Genomic DNA, 15,672 nt, shown 5'->3' on the forward strand with positions numbered 1-15,672 from the left:
GATTGATACACATTTCACTTTAGGCATAATATCTTTATCATACTGCACAAGGTGATGCAGGTATTTCTGTGACACTTTGGTACGTTTTTCACCGAAAGACTGCGAATAAGCACAGGGCATTAGATCGACAGCGATATATCTTGAAGGGAGCGTCTGAAGACGACATCTCATCTGCACGGGAGCGTCTTAAAAAGTGCCACGCTTCTTTGAGCAGCTGTAAGTCAAGGGGGGCGCTTTCACAGAGAGTGGTGTCATGAAACATTGATGAGAGATGTAACTTTCAGTTCTCCCTCCCTCCCTCCCTCCCTCCCTCCCTCCCTCTCTTTCCCTCCCTCTCTCTCTTTCCCTCCCTCCCTCCCTCCCTCCCTCCCTCCCTCCCTCCCTTATCGTCTCAAAAACTGGATCATTTTCTGCCAACAGATAAGATTACCCTGGAGGTGTGAAGCGATGGTGGGATGGAGGGAAGGAGGGATGAAGGGATGAAAAGAAAGAGGGAAATGGCTTTGGAGTTACTTGGTGGAATATCTGGTAGCATATCTAGCAGAGGATCAGAGTGGGGACTAATCTTGGTTAAATTGCTGCTTGTAGCGGAAAAGGTCCCTAAGGAACGACAGGGTAGGAGGCTGTCACCCACCACTGTTCCCGTTGAGGTTTAAACCACTGACATAGATAAATATGTGTTCTACATCACAAACCACTGACATAGATAAATATGTGTTCTACATCGCAAACCACTGACATAGATAAATATGTGTTCTACATCACAAACCACTGACATAGATAAATATGTGTTCTACATCACAAACCACTGACATAGATAAATATGTGTTCTACATCACAAACCACTGACATAGATAAATATGTGTTCTACATCACAAACCACTGACATAGATAAATATGTGTTCTACATCACAAACCACTGACATAGATACATATGTGTTCTACATCACAAACCACTGATATAGATACATGTGTTCCTCATCACAAACTACGGATATAGAGAAATATGTGTTCTACATCACAAACCACTGACATAGATAAATATGTGTTCTACATCACAAACCACTGACATAGATAAATATGTGTTCTACATCACAAACTACTGACATAGATAAATATGTGTTCTACATCACAAACCACTGACATAGATAAATATGTGTTCTACATCACAAACCACTGACATAGATAAATATGTGTTCTACATCACAAACCACTGACATAGATAAATATGTGTTCTACATCACAAACCACTGACATAGATAAATATGTGTTCTACATCACAAACCACTGACATAGATAAATATGTGTTCTACATCACAAACCACTGACATAGATAAATATGTGTTCTACATCACAAACCACTGACATAGATAAATATGTGTTCTACATCACAAACCACTGACATAGATAAATATGTGTTCTACATCACAAACCACTGACATAGATAAATATGTGTTCTACATCACAAACCACTGACATAGATAAATATGTGTTCTACATCACAAACCACTGACATAGATAAATATGTGTTCTACATCACAAACCACTGACATAGATAAATATGTGTTCTACATCACAAACCACTGACATAGATAAATATGTGTTCTACATCACAAACCCCTGACATAGATAAATATGTGTTCTACATCACAAACCACTTGTCACACCCTGACCATAGTAAGCTGTTTATTTTCGGTGTTGGTTGGGGCGTGATAGTGACTTGGGTGGGTCATCTAGATGAAATGTATGTCTGTGGTCGCCTGATATGGTTCCCAATCAGAGGCAGCTGTTTATCGTTGTCTCTGATTGAGGATCATATTTAGGTAGCCATTTCCTCAGTTGTTATTTGTGGGATCTTCTCTACATTTAGTTGCCTGAGTGCACAACAGTAGCTTCACATTTCGTTTGTGATTTATTGTTTTGTTTTTGGTGAGTTTCAGTATATTAAAATGATGTGGAACTCTATTCACGCTGCGCCTTGGTCTACTCGCTATGACGATCGTGACACCACTGATATAGAAAATATGTGTTCTACATCACAAACCACTGATGTAGATAAATATGTGTTCTACATCACAAACCACTGATATAGACAAATATTCCATTTCTAAAACTCTGAGTATACAAAACATTAGGAACACCTGTTCTTTCCATGACATATAGTAGACCAGTGTTTCTTAAAGTATGGGTCGTGACGTGGGTCGCGGCGTAAATGTATAATTATTTCATTAATTACTGGAATTTATTTGGGCAACTGCGCTCTCGGTTCAGTGCTCTCTCAGCTTGGAGTGGGAGAGGTAGAGGGAGATGCCCATGTGCTTTGCGGTTTACCGGATCTTTTTCTGCAGTTGTCTTGAAGATAACTCCGTGACCCACACGCTGCAGCGCTTGTTATTCCCACTCACCATCAACTCACAGCTGTCATAAAATGGATTCATGCTAGCCACAAGTTCTGACTGAGCTCAATCGTCATGAAACGCAAATACAGTGATGACTTTGTGTCTTTCACACAAACTTTGAGAAATAACGAGGAGCGCCCACAATGTGTTTTGTGTGGGGAAGTGCTCAGTAATGAGACTCGCATAATGAACAAATTAATAAAACGACACGTCCTGACCAAACATCCACAACATGACTGACTTTAAACCCAGGGAGTTCTTTCAGAACAGGGCAGAATGCTGCAGGAAACAGTGCTTCGACAGTGGAAGTCAGCTAGCAAGGCATTGTTGTCATTTTATAACAGGCGATAGGCAGTAATAAGGGAGTACTAACTAACTCATAGTAGTGGATGTGAGTTTCTCTTTCAAACAATCCCCTGGCCTTGTACACAGCTAATAGCTAACATTCGCCAAAGCAGGCTAGCTACTAGCTACAGGCTAGCTACTGCAAATATAAGTAACAGTACAGACGAAGATGAAAAATGCAGGCCTACTGTACATCTTACTGTAGAAATGAACGTTGAAAACTAGTCTAGGTTGGAACTGTTGCTGTTAAAATACAATAATAATTGTTATTCTTAACTGGAATAAACTGATTGAAACAAGATGCTTTTCGAGTCAAACACTCATACACTTCTGGGTTGCTCATCTACAGCAGGAAGCAGTCTCCTGCCTGACTGAGAAAGCAGTAGATGTTCTGGTCCAGTTTGGCACCACATACCTATGTGAGTCAGGGTTCTCAAGTACAGAAACAGTGTCAATGCTGAGCATGACCTCAGTGTTGCACTGTGAAAAACTGAATCCAGAATAGACATGCTTATTGAAAACAACCTCTCATTAGGACTGTGTGTTTGTGTGTGTTTTCTGGGCTACATCTGTGTGATGTGATCAATCACTTTATTCCAGTTCAGAATAAAAAATATGTATTGTATTTTAACAGAAACAGTTCCAACCTTGACTTTCTTTCAACAATCATTTCTACAGTAAGATGTAGTGTAGGCCTGATAATTTTTCATCTGTACTGTTGCTTAGGGTTGCACGATCAAAAAGCCTGTGTGTGTGTGTGTGTGTGTGTGTGTGTGTGTGTGTGTGTGTGTGTGTGTGTGTGTGTGTGTGTGCGTGTGTGTGTGTGTGTTTGTAGGTGTGTGTGTGTGTGTGTGTGTGTGTGTGTGTGTGTGTGTGTGTGTGTGCGTGTGTGTGTGTGTGTTTGTAGGTGTGTGTGTTCTGTTATTTAAGCATCTGTGTGATGTGACCACTCTGTTTATTCGAGTTCAGAATGAATTTATTTATTGTATTTGAACAGCAACATTTCCAACCTAGACAGGTTTAATGGGGTTTTAATTTGGGGAAAAACATGAAAATATATATATATATTTTTTTTTTGTGAATTTTACCCCTTTTTTCTCCCCAATTTCATGGTATCCAATTGTTGTATTGGATTGTATTGGATACCATGAAATTGGGGAGAAAAAAGGGGTAAAATTCACACACAAAAAAAATATATATATATATTTTCATGTTTTTCCCCAAATCTTGTCTCATCGCTACAACTCCCGTACGGGCTCGGGAGAGACGAAGGTTGAAAGTCATGCGTCCTCCGATACACAACCCAACCAAGCCACACTGCTTCTTAACACAGCACGCATCCAACCCGGAAGCCAGCCGCACCAATGCGCCGGAGGAAACACCGTGCACCTGGCCACCTTGGTTAGCGCACACTGCGCCCAGCCCGCCACAGGAGTCGCTGGTGCGCGATGAGACAAGGACACCCCTACCGACCAAGGCCTCCCTAACCCGGGCGACGCTAGGCCAATTGTGCGTCGCCCCACGGACCTCCCGGTCGCGGCCGGTTACGACAGAGCCTGGGCGCGAACCCAGGGACTCTGATGGCACAGCTGGCGCTGCAGTACAGCACCCTTAACCACTGCGCCACCCGGGAGGCCATGAAAATATATTTATGGGGATTTCATTGTTATTTGTTTGTCTATATTACATTTATTTAAGCATAAAGGCAATGAAATGTACCGAATATTTACGTATAGTTGCATATTTTCCTAAGCTTGGGTCCCAGGAAAACACAACATTTCTAACTTGGGTCCCAGGCTGAAAAAGTGTAAGAACCCCTGCAGTAAACTGACCAGGTGGATCCAGGTGAAAGCTATTATCCCTTATTGATGTCACTTGTTAAATCCCCTTCAATCAGTGTAAAGGGGAGGAGACAGGTTAAAGAATAATTTTTAAGCCTTGAGACAATTGAGACATGGATTGTGTATGTGTGCCATCCAGAAAGTGAATGGACAAGACCAATTATTTAAATGCCTTTGAACGGGGTATGGTAGTAGGTGCCAGGCGCACCGGTTTGAGTGTGTCAAGAACTGCAACGTGTTTATCAAGAATGGTCCACCACCCAAAGTACATCCAGACATCTTGACACAAATTTGAGAAGCATTGGAGCCAACATGGTCCAGCATGCCTGCGGAATACTTTAGACACCTTGTGGAGTCTATGCCCCAATGAATTGAGGCTGTTCTGAGGGCAAAAGGGGGTGCAACTCAATATTATGAAAGGTGTTCCTAATGATTTTCCCACTCAGTGTACATTATGCTATCTGGGTCAAAAAGGGGGAAAAATTAACAGGGGCTTTAACAGCACAAATACTGTGATCAGTGCTCCCAGGAGCTGTTTATGAGGTGAGTAAGTTTGTGAGGTCAAATCATAACAAAGTTTATCTGTCACGTGCGCCGAATACAACAGGTGCTGGTGCTTAACATGCTGTTAAGTCCTCAACCCTCATATGAAAGATGCTAGTCCCTGAGATACTCTGATCTGATAAAACAAACGATTGAGGTAAGTTGTTTTTGGAATGGCATCACCTTACAGTGAAATGCTTACTTACAGGCTCTAACCAATGGTGCGGGGAAAAAAGGTGTGTGTGTGTGTGTGTAGGTATGTAAAGAAATAAAACAACAGTAAAAATACATTTGAAAAAAGAGTAGCAAGGCTATATACCTGTTAGTCAGGCTTATTGAGGTAGTATGTACATGTAGGTATCGATAAAGTGACTATGCATATATTGTGAACAGAGAGTAGCAGAAGCGTAAAAAGAAGGGTTGGCGGGTGGTGGGACACAATGCAGATAGCCCGGTTAGCCAATGTGCGGGAGCACTGGTTGGTCGGCCCAATTGAGGTAGTGTGTACATGAATGTATAGTTAAAGTGACTATGCATATAAGATAAACAGAGAGTACCATCAGCGTAAAAGAGGGGTTGGGGGGGGAACACAATGCAAATAGTCCGGTTAACCATTTGGTTACCTGTTCAGGAGTCTTATGGCTTGGGGGTAAAAACTGTTGTGAAGACTTTTTGTCCTAGACTTGGCACTCCTGTACCGCTTGCCATGTGGTAGTAGAGAGAACAGTCTATGACTGGGGTGGCTGGGGTCGTTGACAATTTTTAGGGCCTTCCTCTGACACCGCCTGGTGTAGAGGCGATGGATGGCAGGCAGCTTTGCCCCAGGGATGTAGGCACTACCCTCTGAAGTGCCTTGCGGTCAGAGGCCGAGCAATTGCCGGACCAGGCAGTGATGCAACTGGTCAGGATGCTCTCGATGTTGCAGCTGTAGAACCTTTTGAGGATCTCAGGACTCATGCCAAATCTTTTTAGATTCCTGAGAGGGAATAGGCTTTGTCGTGCCCTCTTCACGACTGTCTTGGTGTGTTTGGACCAATCTAGTTTGTTGTTGATGTGGACACCAAGGAATTTGAAGCTTTCAACCTGCTCCACTACAACCCCGTCAACGAGAATGGGGACGTGCTCGGTGCTCCTTTTCCTGTAGTCCACAATCATCTCCTTAGTCTTGGTTATGTTGAGGGATAGGTTGTTATTCTGGCACCACCCAGCCAGGTCTCTGACTTCCTCCCTATAGGTTGTCTTGTCGTTGTCGGTGATCAGGCCTACCACTGTTGTGTCATCAGCAAACTTAATGATGGTGTTGGAGTCGTGCCTGGGCATGCAGTCGTGGGTGAACAGGGAGTACAGGAGGGGTCTGAGCACGCACCCCTGGGGAGCTCCAGTGTTGAGGATCAGCATGGCAGATGTGTTGCTACCTACCCTCACCACCTGGGCGGCATGTCAGGAAGTCCAGGATCCAGTTGCAGAGGGAGGTGTTTAGTCCCAGGATCCTTAGCTTGGTGATGAGCATTGAGGGTACTATGGTGTTGAAAGCTGAGTTGTAGTCAATGAACAGCATTTTCACATAGGTGTTCCTTTTGTCCAGGTGGGAAAGGGCAGTGTGGAGTGCAATAGAGATTGCATCATCTGTGGATCTGTTTGGGCGGTATGCAAATTGGAGTGGGTCTAGGGTTTCTGGGATAATGGTGTTGATGTGAGCCATTACCAGCCTTTCAAAGCACTTCATGGCTACGGACGTGAGTGCTACGGGTCTGTAGTCATTTAGGCAGGTTGCCTTTGTGTTCTTGGGCACAGGGAGTATGGTGGTCTGCTTGAAGCATGTTGGTATTACAGACTCAATCAGGGACATGTTGAAAATGTCAGTGAAGACACCTGCCAGCTGGTCAGCACATGCCCGGAGCACACGTCCTGGTAATCCGTCTGGCCCCGCAGCCTTGTGTATGTTGACCTGTTTAATGGTCTTACTCATGTTGGCTATGCAGAGCGTGATCACAGTCGTCCGGAACAGCTGATGCCATCATGCATGCCTCAGTGTTGCTTGCCTCGAAGCGAGCATAGAAGTGATATAGCTCGTCTGGTAGGCTTGTGTCACTGGGCAGCTCGCGGCTGTGCTTCCCTTTGTAGTCTGTAACAGTTTGCAAGCCCTGCCACATCCGACGAGTGTCGGAGCCAGTGTAGTATGATTCAATCTTAGCCCTGTATTGACGCTCTGCCTGTTTGATGCTTCGTCGCAGGGCATAGCAGGATTTCTTGTAAGCTTCAGGGTTAGAGTCCCGCACCTTGAAAGCGGCAGCTCTACCCTTTAGCTCAGTGCGAATGTTGCCTGTAATCCATGGCTTCTGGTTGGGGTATGTACGTACTGTGGGGACGACGTCCTCAATGCCCTCATTGATAAAGCCAGTGACTGATGTGGTGTATTCCTCAATGTCATCGGAAAAATCCCGGAACATGTTCTGTAGTTTAGCATCTGCTTCATCTGACCATTTTTTTATAGACAGAGTCACTGGTGCTTCCTGCTTTAATTTTTGCTTGTAAGCAGGAATCAGGAGGATAGAGTTGTGGTCGGATTTACCAAATGGAGGGCGAGGGAGAGCTTTGTATGCGTCTCTGTGTGTGGAGTACAGGTGATCTAGAATTTTTTTCCCTCTGGTTGAACATTTAACAAGTTTTTTTTTATTTGAAATTTTACCCCATTTTCTCCCCAATTTCGTGGTATCCAATTGTTAGTAGTTACTATCTTTTCTCATCGCTACAAGTCCCGTACGGGCTCGGGGGAGACGAAGGTCGAAAGCCATGCGTCTATGCGTCCTCCGAAACACAATCCAACCAAGCCGCCCGGCTTCTTAACACAGCGCGCATCCAACCCGAAAGACAGCCGCACCAATGTGTTGGAGGAAACAAAACACTGTGCACCTGGCGACCTGGTTAGCGCGCACTGCGCCTGGCCCGCCACAGGAGTCGCTGGTGCGCGATGAGACAAGGATATCCCTACCGGCCAAACCCTCCCTAACCCGGACGACGCTAGGCCAATTGTGCGACAGAGCCTGGTGGCATAGCTAGCACTGCAATGCCCTAGACCACTGCGTCACCCGGGAGGCCCTTCACATTTAACATGTTGATAGAGATTTGGTAGAACTGATTTAAGTCTCCAGCCACTAGGAGCGCCTCTGGGTGAGTGGTTTCCTGTTTGCTTATTTCCTTATACAGCTGACGGAGTGCGGTTTTAGCGCCAGCATCTGTCTGTGGTGGTAAATAAACAGCCATGAAAAGTATAGCTGAGAACTCTCTGGGCAAGTAATGTGGCCTGCAGTTTATCACAATATACACAACTTCAGGCGAGCAAAATCTAGAGACTTCATTAGATTTCGTGCACCAGCTGTTGTTTACAAATATGCACAGACCGCCCCCCTCGTCTTACCGGAGTGTGCTGTTCTATCCTGCCGGTGCAGTGAATATTTGTGATCTTACCTCGTCCAATGATTGCACATTGGCGAGTAATATTGACGGTAAATGGCAGCTTTACTAGTTGTCTTCTGCGGGTCCGGACGAGGCATCCGGCTCTTCGTCCTCTGCGTCGCTTCCTTTTGCGAATAATTGGGATGTCTTCCCTGTGGGGTGTTTGGAGAATATCGTGATCGCTGTCCTGATATCCAGAAGGTCTTTTCTTTTGAAAGATACCGTTGCAGAAACATCATGTACAAAATCATTTACAAATATTGAGAGAAAAAAATACATAATAGCACAATTGGTTAGTTAGGAGACCGTAAAACGGCGGCCATCTCCTCCGGCGCCATTTTATGGTGAGAAATGGCCTGGGTTTCTGAGTAAGTGTGTCTGCTTACGTAACATTTTCTGTGTGTGTGCGCACCCGTGTATGTATACCCTCGCAGTCCTCTTCTAGCTCTGCTCTATCAGAGCAGTAAATTCACCATGCGTATGTAAAGGACGTCACACTGCTTGCTTAGTGAGTACCACTTCCTCCCGATTCGATCCATACCTGGCACAAACTCAGGATCTCTGCCTTGCTAGCACACTCTGCCTTGCTAGCACACCGCCCTCCTGAAGCGTCTTGCCAGACGGCACCACGCGAAAAGCTAGCTGGCCCAAGTGGGGAGACTTCAGGCTGAGGAGTACATAGTGATCAATAGTGTATCCCCCATGATCAGTTGGGAGGTGTGATTTAAAGCCGCACAATATCAGTTTTCAGCATCTTTACCAGACCTCTGCCCTCTTCCTATCACTGACCCACCCTCCTCTTCTTCTTCCCCTGAACGCACACACACACACACACATCCCCCTCCATCCCCAGGAAACTAGCGTATTGGCTGGCCAGGCATTATTAATGCATCTGGACGTTGGGAGCAACATCAAACTAAAGTAATTAAACAGAGACTGAAGGGCCCAGGAGCTCTGCACTTGATTAATGATATGCCTTTCAGCTGATAGGGCTGATAAAAGGCTCGCATCTCATTCTTGTCGACAAAACCTCTAGGGATTGTGGGTAAATTACTACATATGGGGTTAAAGTAGGGGAGAAAAGTCTGTGTCTAAAGCCTACTTCATCCTTTAAAGCGTATGAGGCTCCAATAAGGTGAGGACTAGACGGATAAGTTCTTCATGTTTGTAGTATAAAAGCCTTGATGTATATGATGATGTACCGTGTGGAAGAAAGCGTTGGAGTTTGTTTCGTCTTACAAATCAATACTGAGCTTTATACATGTAATGTACCGTGTAGGGAATGGGTCGTACATTTCATAATCTATTCCCTGTGTGTTGAAGAGAGATTTATTAAAGAATAACACCAAAGGTTGTTTACCATAGCTACATCTGACTTTGTTTAGGACTACGATATTAATTACATTTTGAAACCTCAAATCACGCTGTACAAAAAAAAGGACGTTGATTTATACACAGCAAACCCTTGATTGATCGGGAGAGATTGACATGTGCCGCTTTGCCTCACAACACTATAAGTCACATCCGAGAAGGCCAGGCAGAAATCAACACGGCTCCATAACCATTCAGCCACTCACTGTCTGGGAGAGCTGCTGACCTCAGCAAACTATCACAACCAGTCGGACAGTCCGACCAGTCGGACAAACACACACGCAGGCAGGCAGGCATGCACACACACACACTGTCACACCATGATCTGTTTCACCTGTCTTTGTGCTGGTCTCCACCCCCCTCCAGGATTCGCTCATCTTCCCCATTATCCCCAGGGTATTTATGCCTGTGTTCTCTGTGTCTGTTGACATTTTTTTTTGTTCGTCAAGTCTACCAGCGGTTTTCCCCTTGCTCCTGCCTGTTTCTAGTTCCTGTTTTATAGTTTTCCGGGTTTTGACCATTCTGCCTGCTCTGAGCCTGCCTGCCGTTCTGTACCTTGTCACACCACACTGGACTACTGACCTCTGCCTGCCCTTGACCTGTCGTTTTGCCTGCCCCCTGTTCTGCCCACTTTTGTTACTTCGACACTGTCTGCATCTGGGTCTTCCCTGCAACGTGATACACAGGCACACACACACAATCTTGTACAACTAACCTTGTGGGGACACACAATTCAGTCCCATTCAAAATAGTTTAACCCTAACCTTAAGCCTGACCCTAAACTTAACCCCAACTTAACTTAACTTAACTCCTAACCCTGAACCTAATTCTAACCCTAAATCCCATAGAGATAGTATTTGACTAACTTTTTGTTTGTTTACTATTCCTGTGGGGACTTCTGGTCCCCACAAGTATAATTAAACACGTCCACACACACATACACAGCCAGAGAGGCTGCTGGGTGGATTTCAGGGTTCACTTACCATGCTCTTGCGCTCACACACACACAGACTCACGCACGCACGAGCACACGCACACACACACACACACAAAAATGCATACACACGCACGACTACCAAAACTCTCTCATCCCTCATTCATAATTGGATTTAAAAAATACATGGCGTGGGCATCGGCTGTTATCTGGTGTCAGTTTGAGTCAAGAGGCTTGCCACTCTTCCATTTGCACTCTCCCTTCTATCTTTCTTCCCCTCTACCTCGCTCTCTCGTTCTCTCAGTGCCTCCCTACAATCGATAGTTAACCTCGGCGCAGAACCCAACCAGTACAACAGCAATAATAAGCTGTTGACAGCTGAGCCGGAGCATACTGTATATAGAAGATGAGCTGGTATGAGCGTTGTGCTGTATGCGTTCTAGTTTGTTGCCGAGCAGAACAATCTGCCAATGGTGTATGTCAGACAGACGGCACTGAACATGTCTGTGTGTATCTGGTTCATGTCAAGCAGGGATGCACTGTGTTTGAAGGTAGGCCTTGAAATACATCCACAGGTGCACCTCCACCTCCTGTCAATTAGCCTATCAGAAGCTTCTAAAGCCATGGCATAATTTTCTGGAATTTTCCAAGCTGTTTAAAAGCACAGTCAACATAGTGTATGTAAACTTCTGACCCACTGAAATTGTGATACAGTGACTTACTGTATAAGTGAAATAATCTGTCTGTAAACAATTGTTGGAAAAAATGACTTGTGTCATGCACTTTTCAAAACTATAGTTTGTTAACAAGTAATTTGTGGAGTGGTTGAAAACAAGTTTTAATGACTCCAACTTAAGTGTGTGTAAACTTCCGACTTCAACTGTATGTGCTTTTTGTTGTCTATGTGTGTGTTTGTGTTTCTCTGAATGCATTTATGCCTGTGTGGACTTCAAAAGGAAGACCTGTCATGTAATTCTCAGCGGACGGAGAGAGTGTGTATTGTTACTGCTGTGGTGCTGTCCTTTTGTATTGATGCCTCCCCCTCCCCTTCCATCATAGTATTAGACAGGACTGACAGTCTGGCCGGAGACTGAGGGATGTTTTACTGACCTGTAGGGGATTAACTAACTGTGTGAGTTACGAGCAGATAGGCACTTCAGTAGCATCTAATAAGCAGCCATTATGGACTCATAAACACAGGCCGTAAACCTGAGCTATGATAACACACTGACACATGTATATTATACACACTGGCACGTACGTGCACACGCACGCACACACACGCACGCGCGCGCACACACACACACACACACACACACACACACACACACACACACACACACACACACACACACACACACACACACACACACACACACACACACACACACACACACACGCGCACATACTTGTGTCTCTTGAGCGAAAGCCCCATGTGCTGCTTCATCTGCTGCATGCCGTGGTAGTCTGTGTAGATGAGGTCAAAGGGCAGAGGTCCTGTCAAGGGGCAGCTCCCTCTGCCTGGGGGCACCCCGAGAAATCTATGAGACAGAAACAGACAGAGCAGAGGTTACATTAACTACTGTATGATTCAAACACACAGAGCAGAGGTTATATGAACTACTGTGTGTTTCAAACACAGAGCAGAGGTTACATTAACTACTCTATGGCTCAAACACAGAGCAGAGGTTACATTAACTACTGTATGGCTCAAACACAGAGCAGAGGTTATATGAACTACTGTATGGTTCAAACACAGAGCAGAGGTTACATTAACTACTGTATGGTTCAAACACAGAGCAGAGGTTACATTAACTACTCTATGGCTCAAACACAGAGCAGAGGTTACATTAACTACTGTGTGTTTCAAACACAGAGCAGAGGTTACATTAACTACTCTATGGCTCAAACACAGAGCAGAGGTTACATTAACTACCGTGTGTTTCAAACACAGAGCAGAGGTTACATTAACTACTGTACGGTTCAAACACAGAGCAGAGGTTACATTAACTACTGTACGGTTCAAACACAGAGCAGAGGTTACATTAACTACTCTATGGCTCAAACACAGAGCAGAGGTTACATTAACTACCGTGTGTTTCAAACACAGAGCAGAGGTTACATTAACTACTGTATGGTTCAAACACAGAGCAGAGGTTACATTAACTACTGTATGGTTCAAACACACAGAGCAGAGGTTACATTAACTACTGTATGGTTCAAACACAGAGCAGAGGTTACATTAACTACTGTATGGTTCAAACACACAGAGCAGAGGTTACATTAACTACTGTATGGTTCAAACACACAGAGCAGAGGTTACATGAACTACTGTATGGTTCAAACACACAGAGCAGAGGTTACATTAACTACTGTATGGTTCAAACACAGAGCAGAGGTTACATTAACTACCGTATGGTTCAAACACACAGAGCAGAGGTTACATTAACTACTGTATGGTTCAAACACACAGAGCAGAGGTTACATTAACTACTGTATGGTTCAAACACAGAGCAGAGGTTACATTAACTACTGTATGGTTCAAACACAGAGCAGAGGTTACATTAACTACTGTATGGTTCAAACACAGAGCAGAGGTTACATTAACTACTGTATGGTTCAAACACACAGAGCAGAGGTTACATTAACTACTGTATGGTTCAAACACACAGAGCAGAGGTTACATTAACTACCGTGTGTTTCAAACACAGAGCAGAGGTTACATTAACTACCGTATGGCTCAAACACAGAGCAGAGGTTACATTAACTACTGTGTGTTTCAAACACAGAGCAGAGGTTACATTAACTACCGTGTGTTTCAAACACACAGCACACAGACAGAGCAGAGGTTACATTAACTATGGTTTCCATGGAACAGTTGGCTGAAGAAGGTTATGAGATTTAAATGTGTTATTGTCACATACACGGGATTGGTGCAGTGAAAAGTGTTGATTTACAGGGTCAGCCATAGTAGTAAGGTGCCGCTGGAGAAAGTTACGGTGAAGTGGCTTGCTCAAGGGCACATCGACCGATTTTCTACCTTGTCAGCTCAGATATTGGCTCCAGCTTTAACCACAAGTCTACCTGCTGCCCTGTTTGATGCCTGCATGGGGACCTGTTGTATACTTCAGACCAGGAGTCACTGACCACATGACCCTGACCAGGTCACCACAACCCTGACCAGGAAACACTGTGCCCTGGAATGTAGGGTCAAAAGTCGATCCTGGTCAGGTCAAAACACCTTCGGTCCTGTACTGCATTCCCTGTAAGTCACTTTGAATAAACCACCAACTCATTATCGTACTATGACGAGAGAGACGTTGAACCTGCTTCCAAGCCCCCGAGCATTAGAGAAACACAATGAAACATCAATCAATCAGCTAGATCAAACGACAGCACTGCGTTGATGATGAGGGTGAAGCACCGCTCAGTAGTGTGATCCAAACTGTATGAGTAGCAGATGGCCAGAACAGTGAGCGGGCAACAGCATCAGAAAAAGAGGGAGATCTACACATCATACGGTCAAAGGGGCACCGACCGGGGAGACATGTGTCCGTTTCAGAGATGAGAGGAGCGAGGGAGAGGACGAAAGAGGAGTGTGTGTCAGAGAGAGAGAGATGCAGAGAGACTCCCTGCCAGTGGGTGGTTTAGTTTTTTGCATTATTAAGGAAGAGTGATAGTTGGAGCCTGTGAGAGAGAGGATGTGTGTGTCTGTGTGTCAGTGTGTGTGTGCGGTCTACTTCTGTGTGTGTGTGTGTGTGTGTGTGTGTGTGCGCGTGCGCACGTGCGTGTGTGCGTGTGTGTGTGTGTGTGTGTGTGGTCTACTTCTGTGTGTCAGTGTGTGAGTGTGTGAGGGTGTGCGGTCTACTTCTGTGTGTCAGTGTGTGTGTGCGGTCTACTTCTGTGTGTCAGTGTGTGTGTCTCTCACACACATTGCTCTCTCCACGGTACAGTGATCCTACCATTGATTCCCCCCACAACATTCCAAACTCCTTACCATTTAAAAATAAAAGGAATCTACCGCAACCCAAAACCCTTGCCTTCACTGATTTCTGCTATACCCCACTGGGCAGAAGGATTCTCCTATGTTTCTCATGTCTTTCCCTCATCAATTTACACTGTATCCATTTCCTCCTACTAGACGTGAAGAAGTAGAGATCACCCCTGAGACCACAGGGCTGTGTCTGCTTTCACTCCCGTCACTTGACTCCATTTTCTTTCGCATCGATTGGCTAAAACCTCGGCGTTACCGTGCCGACCAAGTCCCTATTGGACAGCTGACCTGTGAGTGGTCTGGGTGAGAGATCTGAGGGGTTGTGTGTGTGTGTGTGTGTGTGTGTGTGTGTGTGTGTGTGTGTGTGTGTGTGTGTGCCCATCGTGACAGATGGAGACAAGGCTAATGGACATGGTGGTGGAGGTGGGCTACAGTCAATTTCCTCTCTCTACAGAACACGCTTATGTTTTAGATTTGATTGAGCAGACCCTCTTATCCCGAGGGACTTACAATAAGTGCATTTGGAAAAGGAAGTTGATATGAATGACCGCAAACTGTAATACGAGCAAATAAAACACACACTCATTTGAAGTAACAATCCCAACGCTATAATGAAGGAGAGAAAGGGAGAGGGAGAGAGAAAGAGAAAGAGAGAGAAAGAGACAGTGTGTCTCCATGCATGTGTGTTTTGGAGCTCAGACAGCAAACACCACACACACACACACGCACACTCACACGCACACACATTTATTACCGAAACACACACGATACAGACACAACATGTTCCTC

The 15,672-nt window shown here is 45.0% G+C and overlaps 1 protein-coding gene across 1 annotated transcript in view; it reads right to left on the bottom strand.

Annotated features, from left to right (window-relative positions):
* Positions 1-15,672, bottom strand: part of LOC110495135 (alpha-1,6-mannosylglycoprotein 6-beta-N-acetylglucosaminyltransferase B-like) — a 158,771-nt gene that overhangs the window by 26,117 nt on the left and 116,982 nt on the right. The window contains exon 9 of the mRNA XM_090204797.1: positions 12,299-12,430. Within this exon, the coding sequence (XP_090060923.1) occupies positions 12,299-12,430 (132 nt within the window). The remainder of the gene's footprint in view (positions 1-12,298; positions 12,431-15,672) is intronic.

The sequence above is a fragment of the Oncorhynchus mykiss genome, chromosome 17 (genome assembly GCF_057628025.1).
Source record: "Oncorhynchus mykiss isolate SJ-2025 chromosome 17, ASM5762802v1, whole genome shotgun sequence".
Classification (NCBI taxonomy): Eukaryota; Metazoa; Chordata; class Actinopteri; order Salmoniformes; family Salmonidae; genus Oncorhynchus; species Oncorhynchus mykiss.